Source organism: Talpa occidentalis, unplaced genomic scaffold (assembly GCF_014898055.3).
Source record: "Talpa occidentalis isolate TD23 unplaced genomic scaffold, MPIMG_talOcc4v2.1 talOcc4.10, whole genome shotgun sequence".
Lineage (NCBI taxonomy): Eukaryota > Metazoa > Chordata > Mammalia > Eulipotyphla > Talpidae > Talpa > Talpa occidentalis.
Window position 1 is genome coordinate 61471950 of NW_023600993.1, and position 22736 is coordinate 61494685.

The 22736-nt window shown below is 42.9% G+C and overlaps 1 protein-coding gene across 7 annotated transcripts in view; it reads right to left on the reverse strand.

The window, feature by feature from the left end:
* Positions 1-22736, reverse strand: part of GRB10 (growth factor receptor bound protein 10) — a 196909-nt gene that overhangs the window by 112065 nt on the left and 62108 nt on the right. For 5 of the 7 annotated variants that reach the window (XM_054695876.1, XM_037493465.2, XM_054695874.1 and 2 more), the window contains one exon: positions 17787-17881. In XM_054695876.1, coding sequence (XP_054551851.1) covers positions 17787-17837 — 51 coding nt within the window. In that variant the 5' untranslated portion in view covers positions 17838-17881. Of the gene's footprint in view, positions 1-2649; positions 2759-12410; positions 12596-17786; positions 17882-22736 lie in introns of those variants that run through there. The other 2 variants (XM_037493433.2, XM_037493473.2) reach the window with 2 other exon arrangements.

Sequence of the window (22736 nt, forward strand, 5' to 3'; positions counted from 1 at the left end):
ATCTAAAAGGACACACTGTACTCAACACATGGATACTTCTACATAAATACCTCCAAGTGCTTCTATTATTAACATGATTATTAACATGATTAGTGCCTCTATTATTAACTAGCAGATGATTCCTCACTTTAAATGTATTTACCTGTCCTGGGACTCAGAGAAATGTAAGCATCCATTTCAGTTTTCTAAAGGGAGGGGAAGTTGGCTATCTTTAAATTTTTTAAAAGTTTTATTGAGATGCCAGCTAATTAACACAAATTTTCATCTGTTGAGAAGTGTACAATCCAAAAAGTTAGCATAATTACAGATCTGCACATCCATCACAATCAAATTTAGAATGTTTCCAACCAAGCATCCTACAAAAAAACTGATGCCCAGTCTCTGTCATTCTTGACAAATGAATGGTTTTTCCAAAACAAAATGCTTTTGCCAAGTAAATTTTGCTTCTTTCTTTTGACTTGGTATTCCCACATCAATAAGGCAGCTCAGCCTAATGGTTACCAGCACCAGCTCTGGAATTTTTTAATGAGTAAATAGCTAAGTGATCTTGGGGAAGACACTAAATCTCCCAGTGTGAAGTCTCTCACAGAATGTTATTACGTCAAGCATTGCTCAGTAAAAACTGACTGTGCCTTTACTGCTACCACCACTACTTCTGCTTTTGCTGCCACCTCTATCGTCACCTCCTCCTCCTGAATTACCTCCACTTCATCTATGACTTCCTCCACCTTCTATACCATAACCTTCTCCTCCTGTACCACATCCACCTCTGCTTCCTCAATCTCCTGTACTATTACCACCTACTCCAACATCACCTCCATCTCCTATATCATCATCCTAACTCCTACATCATGATCTCCTGGTATCATCTACTCCTCTTCTACCACCTTTACCTTCTTCATCAACACCTCCTCTATCCAACTCCTCCACCATCACCTCCACTACCTCACTTTTTCTAATTCTTCCATCTCTTTCTCCATCACCATCAGTTCCTCCAACCACTCCATGACTCCATCTCCATTTTGTTCATCACCAACATTATCATGAGGATACAAAAATGGGTCACCTGGGATGACCTCTAATAGAGCAAACTACTATGAGTATAACATGAAGATTTAGTGAACATATTTTCTTATTTCCTTCTAGTTTTACTTTTCTGAAGTGATTGTACTCATAAGCAGCAGTTGCTAGCACGGTTTCTGAGACTAGCATGCAGGTGCAGGAATGCTCACCCAAGAAGAGTGCTCCAAAGCAGCTGGGATCCCATATTGTACACCAAGAGGAACCTTTGTTTGTGGATTTACTCACTGGATGTTTATGAGGAAATTAACAGCAAATAACAGAAAAAAATGAACTCACAATGAGTTCAGAGGCATAAATTCCAAAAGTGGCCTTATCAACCTGCACTCACCTGTTGGTAAAGTGGAAAACTCTTGGCAGACAAACCCCACAAGGCTTTCGTCCTCTACTAGAATCTTGGTTAAGTATTTACGCTGTAATTTTTAAATCTAGTTACAGAAAACAAAAATTAAAATTCATAACTTCCCCAAGAAGTTATGAACAACTTGTTACACATCTTCACAACATCCCTGCGAGTCACAGTTGTCTGTGCTTGGGAACCCAAGGACTAGAGGCAAGAAAAGGGTGGTGGCAAGAAGATGGTTTATACTTACTCTCCTTGCCTCTCATGAAACTCTGCTTGTGCCAACTCTGCATGACGTTAGTCTCCTAACTTTATGAGGAATGGCTCTATGAACTCCTCAATCCATACCAGTCAGGCATTCTGCCTCCCCGACTCTGTCTGATCTAGAAAATCTTACCCAACTCCTTACCAGAGATCAAAGGAAATAATCAGGTCTTCTATGTCTAGGTCTTTCATTATAGCTATAACTTAAAACAGAAATAATGTTAGCAAAATGATTATCTGACTAAAATTCAGAACCAGGTGTAAATAATAACAGAGACCCAGTTTTGCTACAAGAAAGGGGCAGCTATTACTCAGAGATGTGGGTATGGAGGTCAGAGGTTGGGAAACACCAATAATTTATCATTTGCACAAGTTCAACAGGTCTGTATCTTAGGAACTCTAATAAATGGTGAGGAATTCCCACTGATGTAATTTTTGTGGCTCAGAAAAGGAACCATTTCAAGTCAATTAAATTCTAAGTAATAAGAAATATAATGTCACACTTGATTCAGCAATGACAGCAGTGTTTCTTGTTCCACTAACTTTACTGTCCATTCTTGTTCATATAAAGCTGAAGGTTTTCCAAAGTTATTAACTTACTGATTTTAAGCACAACTAGTGGTCTCCATCAAAGCCAAAAGCCCTCTTAAACAATATAGATATTTTGCCCATCCTATGGAATCTTCTTAACTCTAGAGAATGGTCAAGATGCAGGAAGCAAAGAACACTGAGATTTTCTCAAGCTTCCTCAGAAGAGAACCCACACCTGGGGTTACGAGTTCTCACCAACCCATAAGGCCATGTGCCCACACAGCGGTGTCTGAGTGCCAAGTATCTCTTCTCTTTCTTTCCCTAGAAGAATCCAGTGATTCAAAGGCTTCTCACTTTTCTCATGACCAGTCACTTAGCCCCACACAGCTGCCCAAATACTCACTGTAACAAAACAGAAGAGCAAATACAACCTGATACATGATGTGAACAATGATGGCCTCCAGGTATATTAAGCACATTTGCACCAGGTAGATGACAAGCCCTGTGGTTCTCATTCATCAGCTTCTCTTTGCATTCACCCTTGGAGGAAGACATCACTATTTAAGGTGGGCCATTTAAAAGATGACACAAAGCAAGCACAGCAGCAGCAGAAGCAGTATAAAGCAGGACATAAGATCCTGCTTATGTCCATAAGGACACATTTTCCACTACCCACTCAGTTTGTTCTCTGGGACCCTCCCCTCCCTCACTTGTGAAAAGGAAAATGAATTAGAGACCAAAACATTCAAATGTATGAATAACATTAATTTGCTAGAACAGTCAGAAAGAAACACAGCACCTTACAACTTAAAGCTTTACAGTGACTTAGTTACAAATGACCCAGAACCTCTATGTGAATAACACTGACAATCACCATCTTCAAAATGCTCTCAGAGAATTAATTAGAATATAACACAAGGCATGAGAATAATTTGCAAATAATCGACAAACTTCCAAGTAGAATAAAATGTGTTCTGATTTTGGCCCCAGTGAAGCCTGGCCAACTTTATCTCCAAGGTCTGGGAAAAAGGAGAGTGGGGGTAGGTTTCTCTCCCTGAAATTTCTATTCCTATTCCAGGCCCCTCACCTGTGCTGTAGTTCTGGGAGCCCAAAGGATCAAGTGAAACTGCCACCAATGGGCTGAACTGGTGACAAAGGAGATCATTTACATGCAGACCTCAAATGAAAAGGACAGGGTAAAAAAAGCACAAATAGACAAAAAGGGAGTTTGGTGTGCTAACCAAGCACAGCTCTGAAGCTGGGAGATCAGGTTTGACATTCTGGGGTACTAGTTAAGGGATAATCCCTTCATGCTTCCCCAGCTGCATCACCCTTATCTGAAATGGGCTCACAACCCCAAGGCCTCACTAACAGACACATGAATCCACTACTGTCAGGGATTCCGACTTCTCCAGTTGGAAGCATCCCTTTCTTCCCTGGCACCACTATCCCTACAACATTTACATGCAACCCAGGGCACCAGCCATAAGCTGTTGTAGGATCAGTTGAGACATAGCACTGGCACATAGTGGGCAGAGGACACACCCCTCTCTCCCCAGTTAGCAGAATGAGGAGAGTCATTTCTTCTGTGAACTTTCTCAATGATAGTTTCAGATTCTAGAAGGGTTCTCACTGACCTGTACCCAGGAAAAGGCCCCAGGGTTTAAATGTTGTAATCCTCAGTGGGGCACTTCCTCATTTCTACATTGCTCAGGCAGGCAGAGGGCAGAAGGCCAGGGGTGAATGGCAGCCCTTGACCAAGAATCTGGAGGCAGGTGAGGTAAGCCAGGTCTGGCCCAAATGCCAGTCTATGCCTTTGCTGCAAGTTGCCTGGGCGCAAGGACAACAGTCCCTAGACCAGAGTGATAGTCCTTTAGAGGGCAGGCAAGTGTGAGGCAGAGCAAGGAAAGGGAGAGAGAAGGTTCCAGAAGCATGCTGAAGGTCACAGTAAAGCCCCCTTAAAGTGCACCAACCATGGAAATGTGTGAAAACCAAGTGGCTGAGATGAAACAGTAAATGAACAGCACAGATGCCAGCATAAAACAAGTAAGCCCCTGCTCGAGAAGTGCTTGTCCTTGTAAGATAAGACCTGATCACCATCCACCAAGGGAGGACTCCTAAGTCCAAACCTTGGCATGGGTCACACGAAATTGCTTATGGTGTCCTTCACATTTGAAAAACCTTATTATGTCAGTCAAATATTTATAAACTGCCTGTGTGACAAACTCTACGGTTCTCAGCAAATAATTTCACTCTCTCTGCTTTATTTCCTCATCTATAAAATGAGGCCTTGGACAGTGTGATCTTTATTTTCATTTTTACTCCAAAGCTGATTCAGTAGACTACATAAAAATGCTCTGAGGCTAATCTATTCCTAGAAGCATAACTAAAATAAAATTATAGGGGACTTTGTGCTTCCAGCTAAGAAGGAATATTAAGAGCAGGATATACCCTCTCTCCTTAAATAAATTAAAATTTGAAACAGTTTTCATACATGGGATGACAGGAAGCACAGGACAGACAGGGAACAAGAGAAGCAAGCCCTGCCAGTGGTCTTTATGGCCTGGAGAGTGTCCTGTCTGCAGTGTGAGGAAGAGGACCCCATGCAGAGCTTGGTGGTCCTTCTATGGGTTCAGAGCACAAGGAAGCTGGGCAGAGAAAGCTGGACAGGAAGATGATTCTGGAGACCACAGAGAGTGCCTTGAGTACTGCCTAGTGCAGGTGTGTAAGAAAATGATCAAGGGTAGGAAAGAACATTCAGAAGGAAGCAGAATGAACAACCTGCAAAGCTCACACAAGGCAGGGAAGAGCCTAAGCTCCCTTCAGCTGGAATGGAAACCTCCCTATGTGTGGGACACTGAATCTCGTCCACACAGGCACACTGCCTCCACAGTGAGTGCACACTAGGTCTACATCGAAAGTAATTCCAGGTTCAGCTAATGAAGCTTAAAAGTAAGCTTCAAAAAGACCAAAAGAAGCCGACACGTTCCCACAACAAATCCTCAAAATATTTAAAGGAATACCAAAACAAAAACAAAAACAAACAAACAAAAAAAACCCAGAGTGAAAAAAGTCAACACTGAAGTATGTAAAATTCACAATGTTTGGCATCCAATCAGAAACTACCTGTCATGAAAAGAAGATCCATAATGATGAGAAACAGACTAAAAGTGTCAAAGACGACAAAATTAAAAGATAGATATGTTCAAAAACAACTAGGACACATACTCTGCCTGTTCAAGAATATAAAGTTGTGTCCCTGAAAAGAAATGGAAGACATAAAATGGGCAGCTTCAACTTTATAGTGATAAAAATGCTCTGGACTAGATTAGCAGCAAATTACACACCTCACCCCTTCCCTCTTCTCTCTCCATTCCAGTGCCAGCTCTCTGGACACTCATGCCCTGCTTGTGCCCTCTGCTTTGTGGGAGCCTGGGAAGGCCAGATTTATAAAGCTCCTTGTGAAGACACAGCAACAGAGACCACCCAAAATGAGTCTCCCTTTCCTCACAGGTAAATGTGGACAATAACATTTATTTCAAGGATTTTTGCTGGGAAGCAAGTCTCGAGAGAGTCTCCCTGTGCAGCATGTGTCCACAGCATGTCTGCCAGGTGTTTGATGAAAACCATTTGTTCACACCCCGACTCAAGGTGACAGTCCCTGAAAGTATAGTTCATGGGCTAACAGATCTATTTAAATTGTGACTATCAAATAGATAAGTCTGCAATCCTTGCCAGAGCACTTCATCCTGGGAACTGTGCAGAGTACTATCAAGATCATAACACAGTCATTACAAGACCCTATTCCAAACTGCACAAAATAGAGCTATGGAGAACAAAGCAGGCCCAGCGGTGATCACCCAAGCACAGGCTCCTGTATTACTCTAAGAATCCAGATGTCTAGGACGTACAGGAAGTGCTGAGGCTTGAGCCTCATTCTGCACAAAGGTATAGCCCTTCTGATTAAGAATGGATGGACCAGGATGGGGCTTCCCAGGTGAGAACTCAGAGGCACTGGTAGTAGTATTCATGAGGTGCAGAGAAGAGTGGGTAACACTGCCATAAATGATCAGGGAAATGGGGAAAGCCAAGCTTGCTCTGAGGCTGGAAATCTGGGTGATCAGGAGGATGGTGCACTCACACAGGGGTGTGGCAAGGCTAATTTGGGTAATAGGAAAATGAATTCAACTTGAAGTTTCCATATTTTGAAATGCTGGCATTGCACTGGTATCCAGAAATACTTCTGTAGCACACTTTAACCCAAGCGAGAAAGAAGAGTCATTCTCAAACTCTTCCCACATTTTAGCTGGCCACCAAGTCTCGCTGGCACGGTCTTCTTAATCGCCTCCAATTTATCCACACTGTCTTATGGCCACACAGGCTGCCCACATCTTGCCCTAAACCATCGAGTCTGAACAGATGAGACAGGAACATTGTGCCCAAATCACATTCCACACAAGGGGAAACAGAGGACAGGCCCAAGGACACAATGGGCTGTGTCCAAAATTCTTGCTCTAACCAGGTTTCATTAACACATCAACCCCCAGTTCACTGAGATCCCAAAACACACCAAACTCATGCCCAAAACCATCTAAGGAAATCCATGAGAGCAGAATGTACTTTCCACAGCTAGCAGGTGTAAGAAAACTTTATGAACCAATGAGGAATCTGAAATGAGTCATCAATGTATTTAAGCTCACTAAGGACCTACAGAGTGATGCATTTAAAGGGTAGTCAATCACAGAGCTTCATAGATGACTATCCCACCCTTGGCCTCCTAAAGAACAAAGAAATAGAGATGAACTTCAAAGAGACCCATTCAACAAATATTTACTGAGCACCAATTATACAGCGAGCACAACAGTCCTTAATGCAAAGATCCTGCCCTTGAAGAATTTGTTTTATCTGGAGGAAACAGAATGTAAACAAGAAATATACTATGCAATTTACTTATTTATAATTTCAGAGGGTGGTGCCATAGAATAATAAAGGGAATGCACATAGCAGGTTAAGTAGAGGAAGAAGCTATAGTTTAAATAAAACTCAAGGGAAGACCTCACTGAAACAGGGTCCCAAGTAAAGACTGGCCAGTGGAAGGGACAGATGGACAGGTTTCTGAGAGCAGTACTGGTTGGGGCAGGGCACCACGGCAGCATCAATATCTTTTAACTGAGACCAACCTTAACAATTATAGTGGATGCCCTTGTCCCTCTGCAAGAAATGTGGACTGGCTTCTTACAATTCTACCACACTTTGTAATTTTCCATAAATTATGAAAAGTCTTTTTCCTATGAACTTATGCTCCTTTTATATTTTTTTTTTCATTAAGTGATGAAATACCAGTCATATTATCATAAGCAGGTTCCTGAAGCATCTGGAAAAATCCGATGGAGACATCTTTCTCTGTCCCTTTGCCCCTCCCAGAGGCTAGGTAGTGCTAAAAACCTTCACGGAACTTCGTACATCACAGCAAGCACATGAGAACCCAAGGACAGTGTGGGCAGAGAGGGGAAATCCAACTTCAGAAAAAAGAAATGTTGGCCTTTCTATTTTTTTTCAAAAAGCACTAACCAACGTAAGCAAAGTGACAGAAAACTCAGTAAGAGGAAAAGCTAACCAAGTGTTAAATATTTATTTTTTCCTTAAATATCAATGGTAGGAAATTCCCAATGAAGTTGAAAGTTGTTCTGGGGAATCTGTCAAGGAGGTATTTACTACATGAAGATATGATCAAGAAACATAGGAATACTGCTCTTTTGAGGTTAATACTGGCAAGACCTGTTTACACCAGTTGCCAAATGAGGTACAGAGGTCAGAGAGCAATTGGTGCCTTGCACAGGGAGGTTAGGTATGAAGGCATCACTCGCCCGCCAAGAAAAAGAGAACCAACAGCAATAAATGGATCCATGTGCACCACTATAAGATGCAGTATAAGCTAACTATAGTACAGGAATATAAAAACGTACTTTAAAGATAGTTACTATTTTAAAGACCAAACACTAATAGCAAATTAAATTGAGTGGAAAGATAATGATTAAATCCTTCTATATGCTTTAATTAAATGAATAATTTTAAGTTCTCTCTTTCCCAAAATACACCATTTAAAGAAAAAAACAAAAGAGAATATGGTGATGGTTCACAGATGATATGCTGGTGGGAGAACTATGGGGACTACAGCAATGCAAGAAAAAAAAATAAGTAAAAAGTCATAGCAATTAGCTGCTTGTTTGAAATGCACGCAACAGTTCATCCTTCAAGTTGAGGGAACATGGAAGTGCTACAGCACCCAAATCCGGCAAAGTGCACGGTCATACTAGGTCATCTCCCACAGGAAGGAAAGGAAAAGTTCACTGAAAAGTTCAGCAACTCCTTAACATCTACACCACATGCACACATTGCCACATGCAAACACTACGGCATGGTCACAGTTCCCAGGAGTGAACTAACCCCAACTCTATCAGGAAATAGACTGAGACTCCCCCAGTCACAGAGTGCCTGGAAATCACTGTCACACACAAAGTCACCTCTGCTGCCCAGGCCATGGGAAGACAAGCACACATTTATGCTCCCTAGACTGAGAAAGACACCTCTGGGGAAACTGGAGAAAGGAAAGCTCTCCACATAGCAGTCAGAAACTACCAAAGCCCAAATCCAGTGGTGTAAGCAAGCCCATCCTTCACCTGCAAAAGAGCTAGGGTAGCATGAGGGCATGGGGGGCATATTTCACGACTGCAAAACAGTGGGTATAATTTGGATCTGCAAGGGGCACAGCATAGGTGAGCCTCCCTGAACAGTCCAGTTACCTGTCCTGAGGAGGGACGTGAGCCTGAGACCGGGGAGATGTCTGGAGTTAAGTGTACTCTCCTAAAGGAGAGCCACATGGACAAGTGCAGCATGGCTGGAGAGGACCCAACAGCCTGCAGCTGGAAGGTTGTAAGGAGGTGAGAGGGAGACAGGGCCAGACCAAGCAGGGGTTCCTAGGCTGAGGGACTCCACAACCATGTAAGTAATACAATTGACATGGGAAACACCTAGAGGTGCAAGCCAGCAGATGCTTCCTGGGGCTATGAGGCAGATGCAAGCACAGGACCAGCAATAATGAGGGCTGGGTACAGGGTTGGTGAGAAATTGAGGTGACATCCAAAGACAGGTGCCCCCATACTGAGCAGCTTAGCAGGAACCCAGGCCCCAATTGACTATCTCACAAAAGAACTCCATCACCCCCACCATACCACTTTTCTTGTGCTGCCCCCCATCCTGCAGTCTTTTTGTCTGACCACACTGCCTTCATGGGCCCATTCTCTAGCCACTGTGAGGCACACACAGGGCTCTAACCCAAGGCAAGCTCTCCCTCACATGTGTTGGGCCAACCCTGACCCACTGCGGAGGCTCCCAGTAGACAGTTTTCCTGTGCCCTCAAAAAGCAGCAGGGGCGTGTGGAGGAGGACAGGCAGACTGGTGCACAAGAAGAGGCTAGCAACGTGAGAGCAGCATGATCAGGTAAGAAGGAGGGATACAAAACTGCTCTGGAAGCGTGTGGGCCACAGTGGGAAGAAACAGCATGAACAAAGGGGTGGAGACAGGAAGGCAAGACAGAGATAGAGGGAGAGAGGGCAGGGGGCTTATGTCCAGCATAAGCCGTGGGAAGAGAGCCTGCCAAACAGGCAGGATCAAAGACTGGCCCTGGCCCTGCCCTCCCCAACCCTGCAAAAGGGAAACCTCCACCCCTCCCCACCTGCATCCTACTGGCTCAGGAGAGGCCAGGGACTGGTGTGTCAAAAGGGAAGCTCCAGTCTTCCTGCCAGTGTCAGCGAAAGGCCACGGACAGTTAAAGAGAGCACAGCCAGGTTCCTAAAGGTCCAAAGTGATCCAGCCCTGTTCCTGCTAGTGCTTCGGGCAATACAAGGGCAAGGAACCTGACAGGCACACACAGAGCAGTCCAGTGGTGCCAGCTGCCAGACAAAATGATTCATACTTAAGACTTTCACACACTATGAATTCAAAGTAAAAAAAAGCACAATCTTGTCCACACAGAGCACACAGGCTAATGACAGGGGTGAGGGAGACAGAGGGGTGAGGGCAGGGCACCACCACTCCCCTGCATGCCCCCACATTACTTACACCCCACATATACACAGCCAGCCTTGTGTTTTTCATGGAGTACTGTGGTGTCGCGGCCACATCTAAAGTCTTAGAAGCCTAGGGTATCCGCAGGCAGACAGTACTGACTCCCCAGGTCCCTACCTCAGGTAAGGGGGCTCCCACAATCCAGCTGTTTTCTAGACCCCTCACCACCCATGCTTGTATTGCACCAACTAGACATTCTTTTTTTATTTTTTATCTATTTATTTTTTTGCGTGTGGGACCCTCGCCGGTGGCCGGGGATCGAACTGGCGCTGCAGAGGCTGCGGGCAGCCTCGCAACCCAGCGCTCAACCACTGCGCCACCAGGGGCGGCCCAGCAACTAGACATTCTTGTGCTTATTCTTGTGAGGGTTTCAAAGACATCCAAGTACCTTGCAAATACCAAACATTAGGCCCTAAAACCAATTTAAACAAAACAGGTAACTCCACAGGGCTTGAAAAAAGATGGCATTTATATAAAATTTACTTCCCATTTAGAGAAATTCTGAAGAGACCAACAGGGCAAAATATTTAACTTTCTTTTTTTAAAGAATTTATTCATGCACACAAGAACTGGGGTATAGGCCAGAGGTGTGGGGGTGTGAGAGGTGTGAGAGGATTCACCAGAGACAAAGTGGGGAACAGAACTGACAGATTAACTGAAATACACTGCTGAGGGGGCAGTGGGCGAGACAGGAGAGGTCTGCTGTGCCCAAAATATTTAACTTTTTAACAATAATAAATTGTTCTTTCCTCTTTGAAGGGAGTCAGAGATTACAGGGAAACAGTGACTTCCTGGGTAACAAAGGCCTCGAATTTCCTCTCTGGATCCACAGGAAAAGGTGGACCTTCCCAGCTCATAATAAGATGACAGGCCCCACAGGCAAACACTCTGCCCCGCCCGCATCTTCCTGCTCAGTGACATTATGAATATTTTTTTTCCTCTTGCTGGGACATTCCATTCCATCCTTGGCTGCACCTTAGTGCTTCTGTAATCCCATAATGACAACCGCTAAGAAAACGCCAATCGTATTCTCAATGCTCAAAGAATAAAATAAAAAGTTCTAATGTAGTTTGGTTCCATTTAAAAACTAAGCTGGGTTTCAGGTGAAGTCTGGAAAAGTTGAATAAACCTTTAATAAGCATGGTCCTTGGTCAGCCTGCCAGGAACCTGGTGAACCAACAGTTGTGGGGAAGGCACTATTTCAGGTACCACATGCTGGTCTCCCATGGTGCTCCTGCCAACTTGGATTCCAAAGGTTTAGTCCAGATATTTGCAAATATAGTTGATTTTTTAAATTAAAAATTAAAGGGGCTAAATAACAAGAGTACAAAACACAACAAACAAAAACAGACAATTATAAATCAGAGACATACTGCAGGGGAGGAGGAGAGAGAGGGATCAGAGGGAGGGGGAGAGGAGCACAGGGGACTGAGGTGATGGTGCACGGGTGCACTGGGGAAATAAACTCTATGGGGACTACACCTGAGGGGATGGGGGGAAGCAAATATTGTTTAAAAATGAACAATGATGTAAAAAATAAGAAAAATTAGTTAAAAATATTAAAAAATAAAAATAAAATAAATACAAAAACAAATTCAAGGGGCTGGGAGTCCTCTAGGAGTCCACCATGACTTGCACTCTTACGCTCTTTGAGTGTCTGACTGGCTGCTGAGGGGCTGACAGCTGGGGCTTCATTCAGATGAGGATGCTGCTCCTGTGACTGTCAGTGTGGCCTGGCGCTGGGTCTGACTGAGGTCCAGGCTCCTCACTGCCTCTCTCCATGGGTCTCTCACAACAGCACACTCTTGTGGGGGTAATGAGTCTCAAAAGTTCAACGTATGAAGGGGGAGGTGGACCACGCTGACAGTCACAGGAAGCATACCCCCTCACTCCTAGTGAAGCCCCAACCATCAGCCCCTTGGCAGCCAGCCAAAGACTCAAAGAGCACAAAAGCACAAGTCACAGTGGACTCCTAGAAAGAGTGAGCCCCAATAGGGATGAAGAAAGAGGTGTCCTCCTTCAATCCAAGGACTGGAAGCAATGAATTCAGGAAGACTAATGTTACCTCATGAAACATCAATGTACTCTATGCCCAAACCAGGATGCCAAGCAGAACATCGGTGCACAAGGCCATGACATCCTCAGAGCCTGAGATCAGCGCTTGTCCTCCCATTTGTGGGGAAGGGGAAGTCTATACTCTATAGTCACCAATCAGTGAAGTATGGACAGCTTATAAAACATAATAAATTCCTAAAAAAAAGAAATAAAAAAGATAAAGTATGTCAATATTTTAAAAATTATTAAACTCAACATTGAAATTGTATGAAATTTCTGAATATGTTTTTTCAGTTTCTCTATCATAGACTGGTAATAACTCTCTGCCTGAGGCAACACAGTACACAGAAGAGTACATGAAGAACTCTCCTCCCCCACAGAAAGGTCAAAATGATTGATGGAAGCACTGTGCTATGAGATCATAGAATTGGTGAAGGATTATATGGAAAATCATTGACATGACAACTAGCACATAGTAAGTGTCTTTGTTTTCTCATCTATAAAATAAGTATCATGAAGATTCTACCTCAGAGTCTGTAAAGGATTAAATGAGAGAATCTAAGGTAAGTACACACAAAAATACTGAATTCTGCCCACCCATCATCTCTCCTCTCCATCCATCCCCAAACATTGAGTCAGGAGCTCAGGGCTGTAGAGTATCAAAGTTTGACAGCTCCAATGGGAAAAGATAGTGGCCCCGCTGTTCCCCCAAAACACACAGTAGTTGGGGATGCAGCTAGTGTTGCACTATCTGTCTATCCCCAAGGGCTAGGAATCTCTATAGAGAGTGTTGGTACATTGTTCACCTTGTATCCCAACATCCAGCCTGCCTATCATTCATGAAACAGTTAAGATGATGCGCAAATTAGCCATATCACTCCTGACATTTAGTGTTCACTTGATTCTATAAGTTACAGAGTGTAAAAGAACATGCTACTTAATAAGATGTCGTTAGCTATCTATGATTCCAATAAGTAAAACCAATCAGATAACGGAAATTTGCCAGGTCAGTAAGAAAATGTTTTCCCAGAACAAATGACATCTATTTTTAAGTGAATATACTGCACTTATTTCAAAGACTTGAAAAGATTATAGCCTCAAATTTATACAGGTATCACAACAATCACTTAAAAATTCTACTTTTAAAAAACAAATGTTATACACTTTGGGAAAAAAAATCAGCTCATGTTGCAATATCAAAAATCCCAAAAAAGAGCAGCTCATGTTGCAATATCAAAATATAGGCTCCATTTACTGAGGGTCTTTTATGTGACAAGATCCTCACTATGACATTGTAAATAAAAGAAATAATGCAGAGGACTTAAGGGAAGTGTGTATAGTCATACAGTTGAATAGTATATTGTCACTACATTTGTAAATTGTTTGCTGTATTTGTTCAATTAAATATTAATTATTAAATTCAGAATCATAATCTCAATGATTTGCAAAGCCATGCTGGGTAAATGTTTTAACATCTGGAATGGTTTCATAAAATAAAAATAAGGGATGCATCAAATGAGCTTTGTATCTTCCCAAAAGGTAGTTCAATGAAAGTTTCCCTTTGCCAAAGTATAGGTGTGTAAGATTAAAGATTGAAGAGTACAGAATCACTCCTTGGCTTAAACAAACAAACAAACAAACAAACAAAAAAAAAAAAAATAGTGAGAGACATTGGAAATGGCATTCATTTCCAGGGATTAATTCCACATAAAGACTATAAGGGGTAAGGTTGCCCTTCAGCAACTCCAGAGTCCAAAGATGTAGGGTATCCAGATGTCTGAGCACCAAACACAAAGTCCAAGTGGAGGGTGAAGACAAGGAGCCATTCTGCAGGGACGTATGTCATGGGCAACAAGAGTTTCATCCAACGGTTGTTAAGTCTTACATCCACTGACCAGACAATGAGGAGGAGACATGCTAATATAGGAGGCTCACTTTTGGTACCTGCTGAGCAAAAAGGTTCATTTGAGCAATGGGAACTTTAAAGCAGTTGGCAAACTTATCTGTAAATACACTACCCAACTCTGCTGATGTAGCCTGATAGCAGCCATAGATGTGATGTAAAGGAATGAAAGTGGCCATGTGCCAGTAAAACTTTATTTAAAGAGCAGGCAGGAGGGCTGCTGTTTTCTATCCCCTGTGCTGATAGGTCAGGTTCTGATGTTCAGGAATACAGAAGTGCAATGGAGCAAAAAGAAGCAATTTGCAGTATCCTGGGTTTGGGTCAAAAGGTACGAAACTATTCCAGAAATGGAGGGTGGTCTTTCCCAGAGAGAGTTCCATACAATGTCATTTTGGTTCCCATAGTAACTTAAAGGGAAGCTTTCACAATGTCCAGAGTCCCTGATGTACTATAAATGAACGAATAGGATGTCTTCAAATTCCTTATTGCAGGAAACCATTCAAGTGGCACCAACTTTGACAACAAAATGGAACACTGATCTTCAAAAGGAAAAACGATGGCATCTACATCAAAAAATTGATGAGAACCTCAGAGAAGCTTCTGCTGGCAGCTCTCCCCATTGTTGCCAGCCGAAAGCCTGGCTGATGTCAGTGCCTTATCCGCCAGCAGCACTGGTCATCAAATGGTGCTAAAGTTTGCTGCTCCCACTGGGTCCAGTCCTGTTGCTGGTCACTTCACTCCTGGAACCTTCACTAACCAGATCCAGACAGCTTGCAGGTAACCAAGACTTTTGGTGGCTATTGACTACAGGACTGCCCACGAGCTTCTCCCAGCGAGCCTGCCTACCACTGCTTTATGCCATACAGACTCTCCTCTGCTAGTGCTGGGTCTCTGGCGGCGAAGGCTGGCGCAGGGCACTCCACACACGCATGGCACCCTGTCCTGTCACACCAATCCTATCGGGGGTCATGCCTGGTCTCTACTGCTACAGAGATCCTGAAGAGCTGGACAAAGAAGAACAGGCTGCTGCTAAGAAGGGCAGCCAGGGAGGCAGGAGAGTGAACTGACTGCTCCAGGCGGAGAGTTTACTGCTACTTCCCTGAGGTGCAGGCTGGTCTGAGGGCATGCAGGTGCCCTCTGGGCTACCCAGCAGCTCCCTGCTGAAGACCAGAGCTCAGCCTGCCATTGAGGCCTGGGCTGCATCTCCCTTCTAAATTCAGGCTTTTTGGATTTCTCACTCTCAGTTCTATTTTATTTGCTTCAGAATCTTTAATCATTATTCACAATGATCATATTTGTCAGTTGTCCCATGTCTAGTTCCTCCACTAGGAACTATGGGACCCTGGAACTTGCCTGCCTCATATAAAGATTCCCCCTGAGCACTGACACTGTATCTGGAACCCCACTGGTACTCAATCACTATCCAAGGAACATAGATAACAACCCTGGTTAGGGCAGTCAAGAGGTGGCTGGGTCCTACTGGGTAATTTCCACGCATTTCCTCCAATCCCACAAAATCCTGACATCATCTAATCCTTTGTCTTGTCTTTACCAACAGGGAAAGTGAGGTACAGCAACGTTATGTGATTCTCCTGAGACCACAGAATTCTGACAATATCACATTTTCAAGGAACAATTTAAGTCTAAGGTGAAGAAGGTTCATCAACTACTCTACCAGCTCCACCACACCCTCCATCATGTCCATCTGCTATCTCTGTCACTAAAGCAGTAAATGGATAATTAAATGTACACAATAATTTTGGTATTTCTGTGTACATAAGAAAATCCTACATGTTGATGACTCATTGAACTCCAAATCTAACCCAAATCACAGTTATTAGCGAATAGCTAAAAGCAGAAAATTATTTGTATGGGAAAGATCTTAAGAAGATACTTTTATCTATAAAAACTTGGAGATTGTTCTAATAGCTATACTTGCAGATCACTCAAGACTGGAACTCACTGTAAAGCATCCCATTTTCTGAGAAATTCTGGAACTGTGGTCCAGTTTTCCAGGAAGAGGGGCTACATGCTGCCAGGTCTGGCTGCTGGATTTTTACAATAGGACAGAGTCTGTGAAAGTCAGAGTAGCATGGCTGCACAGGATCTCAAAGTTGACAGTATGGCTGGGACTATCTGCCCACCACCTCCTACCACCTGAAGAAAGCTTTGGGCAACAAAGCCATCGAATCCACAGAGTAAGAAGCTGCCTTTATCATTTCCATATAGACTAGCAGGAAACAGAACATGTTAGTCAGAAGCAACAGGAAATGAAGAGAGCTTCTGTGTTGTCACTCTCCCTACATTATATTTGGCCCTTAAGATCTTTTCTGTAACCAGCTAGAGATGACACTACTAAAGGAACACTCAGAGGTGTGCTGCTGGCAGGTTTTCCTTGTAGGTCCCTGACCCTTACTCTCTTACGAATAACGGTACCAAATAAAGGCAGCAGATGGGGATCAGGGTGCACGCCGGGTCGAGAAAAGCTAAGTGGCTACACGAGCAGTGAACCCATGACTGTGAATGCAACCGGGAGCTTTACTCAAGACAGCGTGTAGACACACCTCTTTGAGAACAAGAAAACAACCATACATGAGCAAAGGGCAGTGTCCTGAGAAGAGCTCATCAGTAAATAGACCCAAGAGTAACCAGCAAACATGATTTTGCAACGGATTTAGCCCTCTTTTCTGGCTTTAAAAGCACGTTGGTTTTTTTCTCTAATTAAATGATTGCAATGAATGATATTCCTAATCTTCAACCTTTCTTCAAAGGTTTGCTTTACTTTAATATCAAAACAATGAAAAAGATGTCTCTCTAAAGCCACGGGTCACTGGCAAGTTCTCATCACCATAGTTAAAAAGAGACTTAATAGATTGAGGAAATAAAACAAGTTCAAGAGGGAAGAGCAAAAACTGGATCAAGAGTAGAGCATATGAAAGGACTTCAAAATTCAGGACTCCTGCTGGAAGGACAGAGGCCACGAGACAGATGGTGCAAGGACCTTAAATGAAGGGTGGATGGGGCTAAACACCCTCAATCTGAGGACAGAGCCCCATCTATAAAGGTCAAGCCACCACTCAGTCAGGAAACCACCTGCTAAAATATGCTTTCTCCCCTATTGCCTTGCTCTGTAAGTGCGTGTAAGCTTGAACATCTCGGCATTAACCATCATTCTAATTTGCCTTCCTGAGTGTTAGAACATAGTGGCCATTTCATTCCGATCATTGCATCCCAGGTATAAGCAGGCAAGTCTATAATACATGAAAATCTTTTAGAAAAGGATGCCACAGTCAAAGGGAACACAAGCAAAGACCTTGCAGGATATTCCAAGTTCTTTTCTACCGTAGGACTTGTCAGTAGTCCTACTTCAGGCATTTCCTTGGTAACTTGCTAGTAACTGAACAGTTCATAGTTATTAATTACAGTTGTGCAATAGCCCTCAACCAACACCATTCAGAATCAGATGCCCATGCTCACCCATACCTGGTAGTACAGATGGTGCAAAAAGGAATCTGGGCCACCAGCTAAAGCCATCGGTTCCTTCTGGTCTTCAAATTACATTTACTGCACCACAGCACCTGCAACAAAGACAGACTGTGAGAAGCCAAGTCAGAGAAAAACTCACTACTGACAACTTATTCAAGGGTGACGTGTGAATGGGTAACCCTGGGACACCACCTGCAGGTTTGGTCAGGCTGTCTGTTCAAGGTACCAGCTTGTTTTCTAATGCAAGGAGTGACACCAACTACAAAACCTTGAGAAGTCACCTACATGATCCCAGGGTCTGTAGGGCAGAAGCACTCAGAAGGTGAGGGTGACATCAACCCCCAGAATTTCACTCCCATCTGCTCATAAATCACTTGATTCTTTTCTCATAACATTTCCTAACACCCTGAAGACTTCATGATACTTTGGTAAATACGGAGTTAACCCAATTCCAAAGAAATACTGAAGGGGTATATGTATGTCCCCCATCTCCACACCCCAGTAACACCTGTATAATGCTGGTCTTCTGGCCAGAGTCAAGACAAACCAAAGTTCTCAGAGGGCACCAACTATGATGTACTGACTTCAATGCTCTTCCTGAAATGCCACAGCTTTATAACTACAACTCTCAAGTACATTCACAGAAATGGCCTTTTGATCTGCACTTTCTCACTCCCACATGAGCTACAGTCATATTAGCTACACTGAAGTGCATATAGGGCTCTTACAATGAGCTCCTAATAAGCAGAAAGCAGAGGTCCTATATTTTCCCTTTTTTAAATCTACTGAGGCACAAAACACATACCTGATGTCCTCAAAGACATCCCCAAGTTTTAAAACTGACTCTGACAAAGTTCCCCCTGCTGATGCAGAGCACCAGGATGGTGGTGGAGAGGTGGCAGGGGACTCAGAGTGCACATCCACACGTGCTATGCCAAAGTACTCATAGACAAGAGACCATCTATGAGGCAAACTTCTTTAAGATACATGTTTCCTTCTCAATCAACAAAAATTAAAGTTTTTCTCCCATAAGGTCAGATGTGTCTACTAAGAGTACTACTTTGGAATAAGGTGGGTAGATTACAAGGGAGAGGAAACAGTAATAATGTCAAAGCCCTCAATATCATTTTTCTCATTTGGAAATCAACAGACATAAAAATATTTCAGGAACTATAGCAACAGCAGCTCACATTCTGTGTCATTATCAATCTCAGAGATGTCATGGCTCTGCTCTGGCTAATTCCAACCCTAAACAATTTATAACTCCTGGCTAGGTGAGGCTTTCTCAGCTCTGCACCTTAGGTTTTGTTCCAGTTCCATCACCATCTACCCTTACTATTGAGCTCAGGGATGATCTTCTCCAGGAAGCCTCCTCAGAGTGTCCCACAAGCACCACGACACCAGCATGATTGAGTTCCTCATACAAGCTGGTCTTATACCTATCCTTCCAAGTGCCAAACTGAATTGTGAATGTTTCTCCTTACTCTCACTTCAACCAAATAAACTGCATTCACAGTGGCTCTCCCTATGCCCTGGGCCCAACCCTGACTTCTAGGAAGTGCCAAAAGGTCTAAGGCACCTGGCTCTGGGGCTTCCACATCCAGATCCCAGAAGGGTAGGTTTCAAAGGAGCTGGTGTCCTTGGCATCATCCCGTTAACAGCGGGGAGAAAACAAACAAGATCCAGAGGGCGACCCCTCCATAGACAGGGGCAAGACTGACACTTTCCACGACAGGGACAGACTGGTATCCATCCTGGTGTCCCAAAACACAGCTGTTCCCCAGACTGAGCTTCAGAGGGACAACTGCAGTGACACTTACACAGAATCAGCCACAATGAGCAGGGAAAAGGAGCTTAGAAACTCAACCCATTTTAATACTCAGGGGAATGGCCAGCTTATTTCTCCAAAGCAGTTTCACTGTGAGGAAAATATGACAAAAGTTTAGAAAGTGGTTTACTTCTCTTAATGGAAAAAAAAAAAAAAAAGACAAACCAGGAGAAAAGGAGAATGGAAGAAACAATACAGGCAAGAAATGGATCAAGACAAAATAAGCACTAAAGGCAGTCAAATCAGAACCAATACAACAGAAAACTGGGCTTCCCTGGTGGTGCAAGGGTTAAGACGCAACCTATGAAGCTATCACACAGCCACTGTAGCATGAGTTCGATCCCCAGCCAGGGAGCAGCACCCACATGGCAAGGCAGACCTCTCCTGACTTGCCTGCTGCTCCCCTCAGCAGTGCATTTTAGTCTATCCACCAGTTCTGTTCCCCACTCTGTCTCTGGTGAATCCTCTCACCCCTTCCCCCTTCCGGTATCCTAGTCCTTGTGTGTGTGTGTGTGTGTGTGTGTGTGTGTGTGAGAGAGAGAGAGAGAGAGAGAGAGAGAGAGAGAGAGAGAGAGAGAGAGAGAGAGAAAGAGAAAGAGAAAGAGAAAGAAAGAGAAAGAGAGGAGAGGAGAGGAGAGACAGGGAGAGAGGGAGAGCGCTAACTCCCTGGGAGAAAAATCCATGGAGAAAATGAGCTAAATATCATAGTGAGACAAAAACCCAGGAGCCAGAATGGAACCAGGATGCAAGAGCAAAGGTCAACTCTGCAGGGAATACCATTTTTCTGACCTGAAAAAGAGCAGAACTTGTCAAGAGGCAGGCAGGTCTCCTCACCTTTCAGACATCTTTAGCAGAGTTGGGATATCCTATATTAGGCATATTCTGTTTTCTTTTAGAACTGAGAAATAAAAAGACTTTCAGAAGCCTCCCAGAAGAAAACTGATTCAGGTAGAGCATAAAATTAGAGAGATTAATTCCACCAAAATAGAAGAAAATCTAGGTAAGTTCCAGTTTGAGTGAAAGTATCTTGCCCCAAAATTCATATTTGAAGTTCTAGCACCCAGAACCTCATAATGTGGCTATATTCAGTGAAAGTTGTAAGATACACATAGGACGACCACGTGAGGGCACAAGGAGAGGAGAGAGGCCTCTAAGGGAACCAGCACCTTGAACAGAATTCTGCTCAGAACTGTGAGAAAAAAAAAAAAAAATGTTGTATAAGCCACTAGGTTTGTGGTGTTTTGTTTGTAGTAGAAAACTACTACAGATCCAAAATACCAAAAATACTCTTGAGTGATCATTATAGTTAAAAGGAACAGATGAGTCCTAAATCTGTAACACTGACAACCAACCAAATATGTTATCTACGTTAAGTGTTTCTCTAAAATCTTTTAAATTATCAGCATAGAAATAAAATAACAACCCAGAGAGGTGACTGGCTAAAAAGAACAAGTGATAAAAAATGGAAGTGCTAATACAGTGGCAGAGAGTGCTCCATGCCTCCACTTACCAGACTCTATACTGACAAAAGCTATGGCTGGTAACTCCCCTCAAGCCTCCCACAAGGGCAACAGACCCTAGGTCTTCCAATCTCTCTGGCCCGAAAGTCAACCTTCTTAAAGTCTCATACTTGTCCATACAAGTATGCTGCCACGTAATTAAACACTGACCTGGGTGTTGCCTGAAGAAATCTTGTAAAAGTGGTTAACATCTGCAGACCTTACTTACTTAAACTAAAGGCAATTTCACTCCACATCCACTCATGGAAGGCTTGAAGAGCAAAGATTAGGTTTTCCTGGAGAAGAAAAGTCTTAGCCTCAGGGCCACAGAAAACTGTTTCAGTTTCCAGTCTGCTGGCTACCCCGTCGATTCAGTCTTGCCAACCTCACCATCACATGAGCCATTGTCTTCAAATAAATATCTTTATACATACACATATAGCTGGTTTCACAGAAGAATGTGGACTACTCTGCCCCAAACCATTTGCAACCACACTATTATGCCTCCCATACCTCCTCCCCCAAAACTATCATGTATCTTCATCACCTCCAATACTCCTTCCACCTTCTACCCCAACTACAGGATCAATTTCCTGGGGATTCTGCTTTTCTCCCTTCACCCATATTCCTGAGGGCTTATGGACGTTCACTGTCCTCCTGTTGCCCCTTCCTGCAGCAGGGCCCCTATGTACCCACACCACTAGTGCCCCAAGCCCCATACCCCCTTCTCCTGTTGTCATTTCCCTCATTCACCTACCACATGCTGCTCCTCCCATGTGCTCTCTGTAACTCTTAGAAGTGTTCAACATAGGTATATAACATTTCAAGCTTAATGTGTCTTAAGAATGATGAAATTATCATTTATTAATTTTTTACCTAAATGTAATTTCTAAAATTATTTCATAAATGAGAGTGCCTCACAACCAGAAAAATGTATATCCCATAATCCCTGTTAAGTAAGTTCCTTTGGGACATAAACTTTGGTCAGATAGTGGAAAAGGACTAGATTAACTCTGGTCTCTAATAAAATATATCAAACCCAAAGATTAAATCATATTTGACAAAGATAGATTATTTTCTCTAAGAACAGAAGCAAGACAAAAATGTACACTTTCACCACTCCTATTCAACATCATTTTGGAAGTTTTAATGAGAACAATTAGTCAAGAAAAGAAAAAGCAGTCAAGTTGAAGAATTAAAAGTATTTATTCACAGATAATATAATCTACAGAAAGACCTACACACAAACACAACCAATTAATAAAGTTAATAAATTCTGCAAAGTTGAAGATAAAATCAGTTGTGTTTCTATATACTACTAATAAAATATCTGAAAAGGGAATTAAGAAAATAGCATCAAGGACAATAAAATAATTAGGAATAATTTTATTCAAAGAAGCAAAAGAATTTTGCACTGAAAACTACAAAATCTTGCTATAAAATATAAAGATATTATAATGAAAAACATCTTATGTTAATGGATTCTAATATTTAATATTTTTTAGGATGTTAACACTTTATAAAGCAATACAGATTCAATGCAACCTCTACCAAAATTCCACAGGCACTTTTTGCAGAAATTGCTAAAACCTTTTTAAAATACATATTGCTTCTCATGGG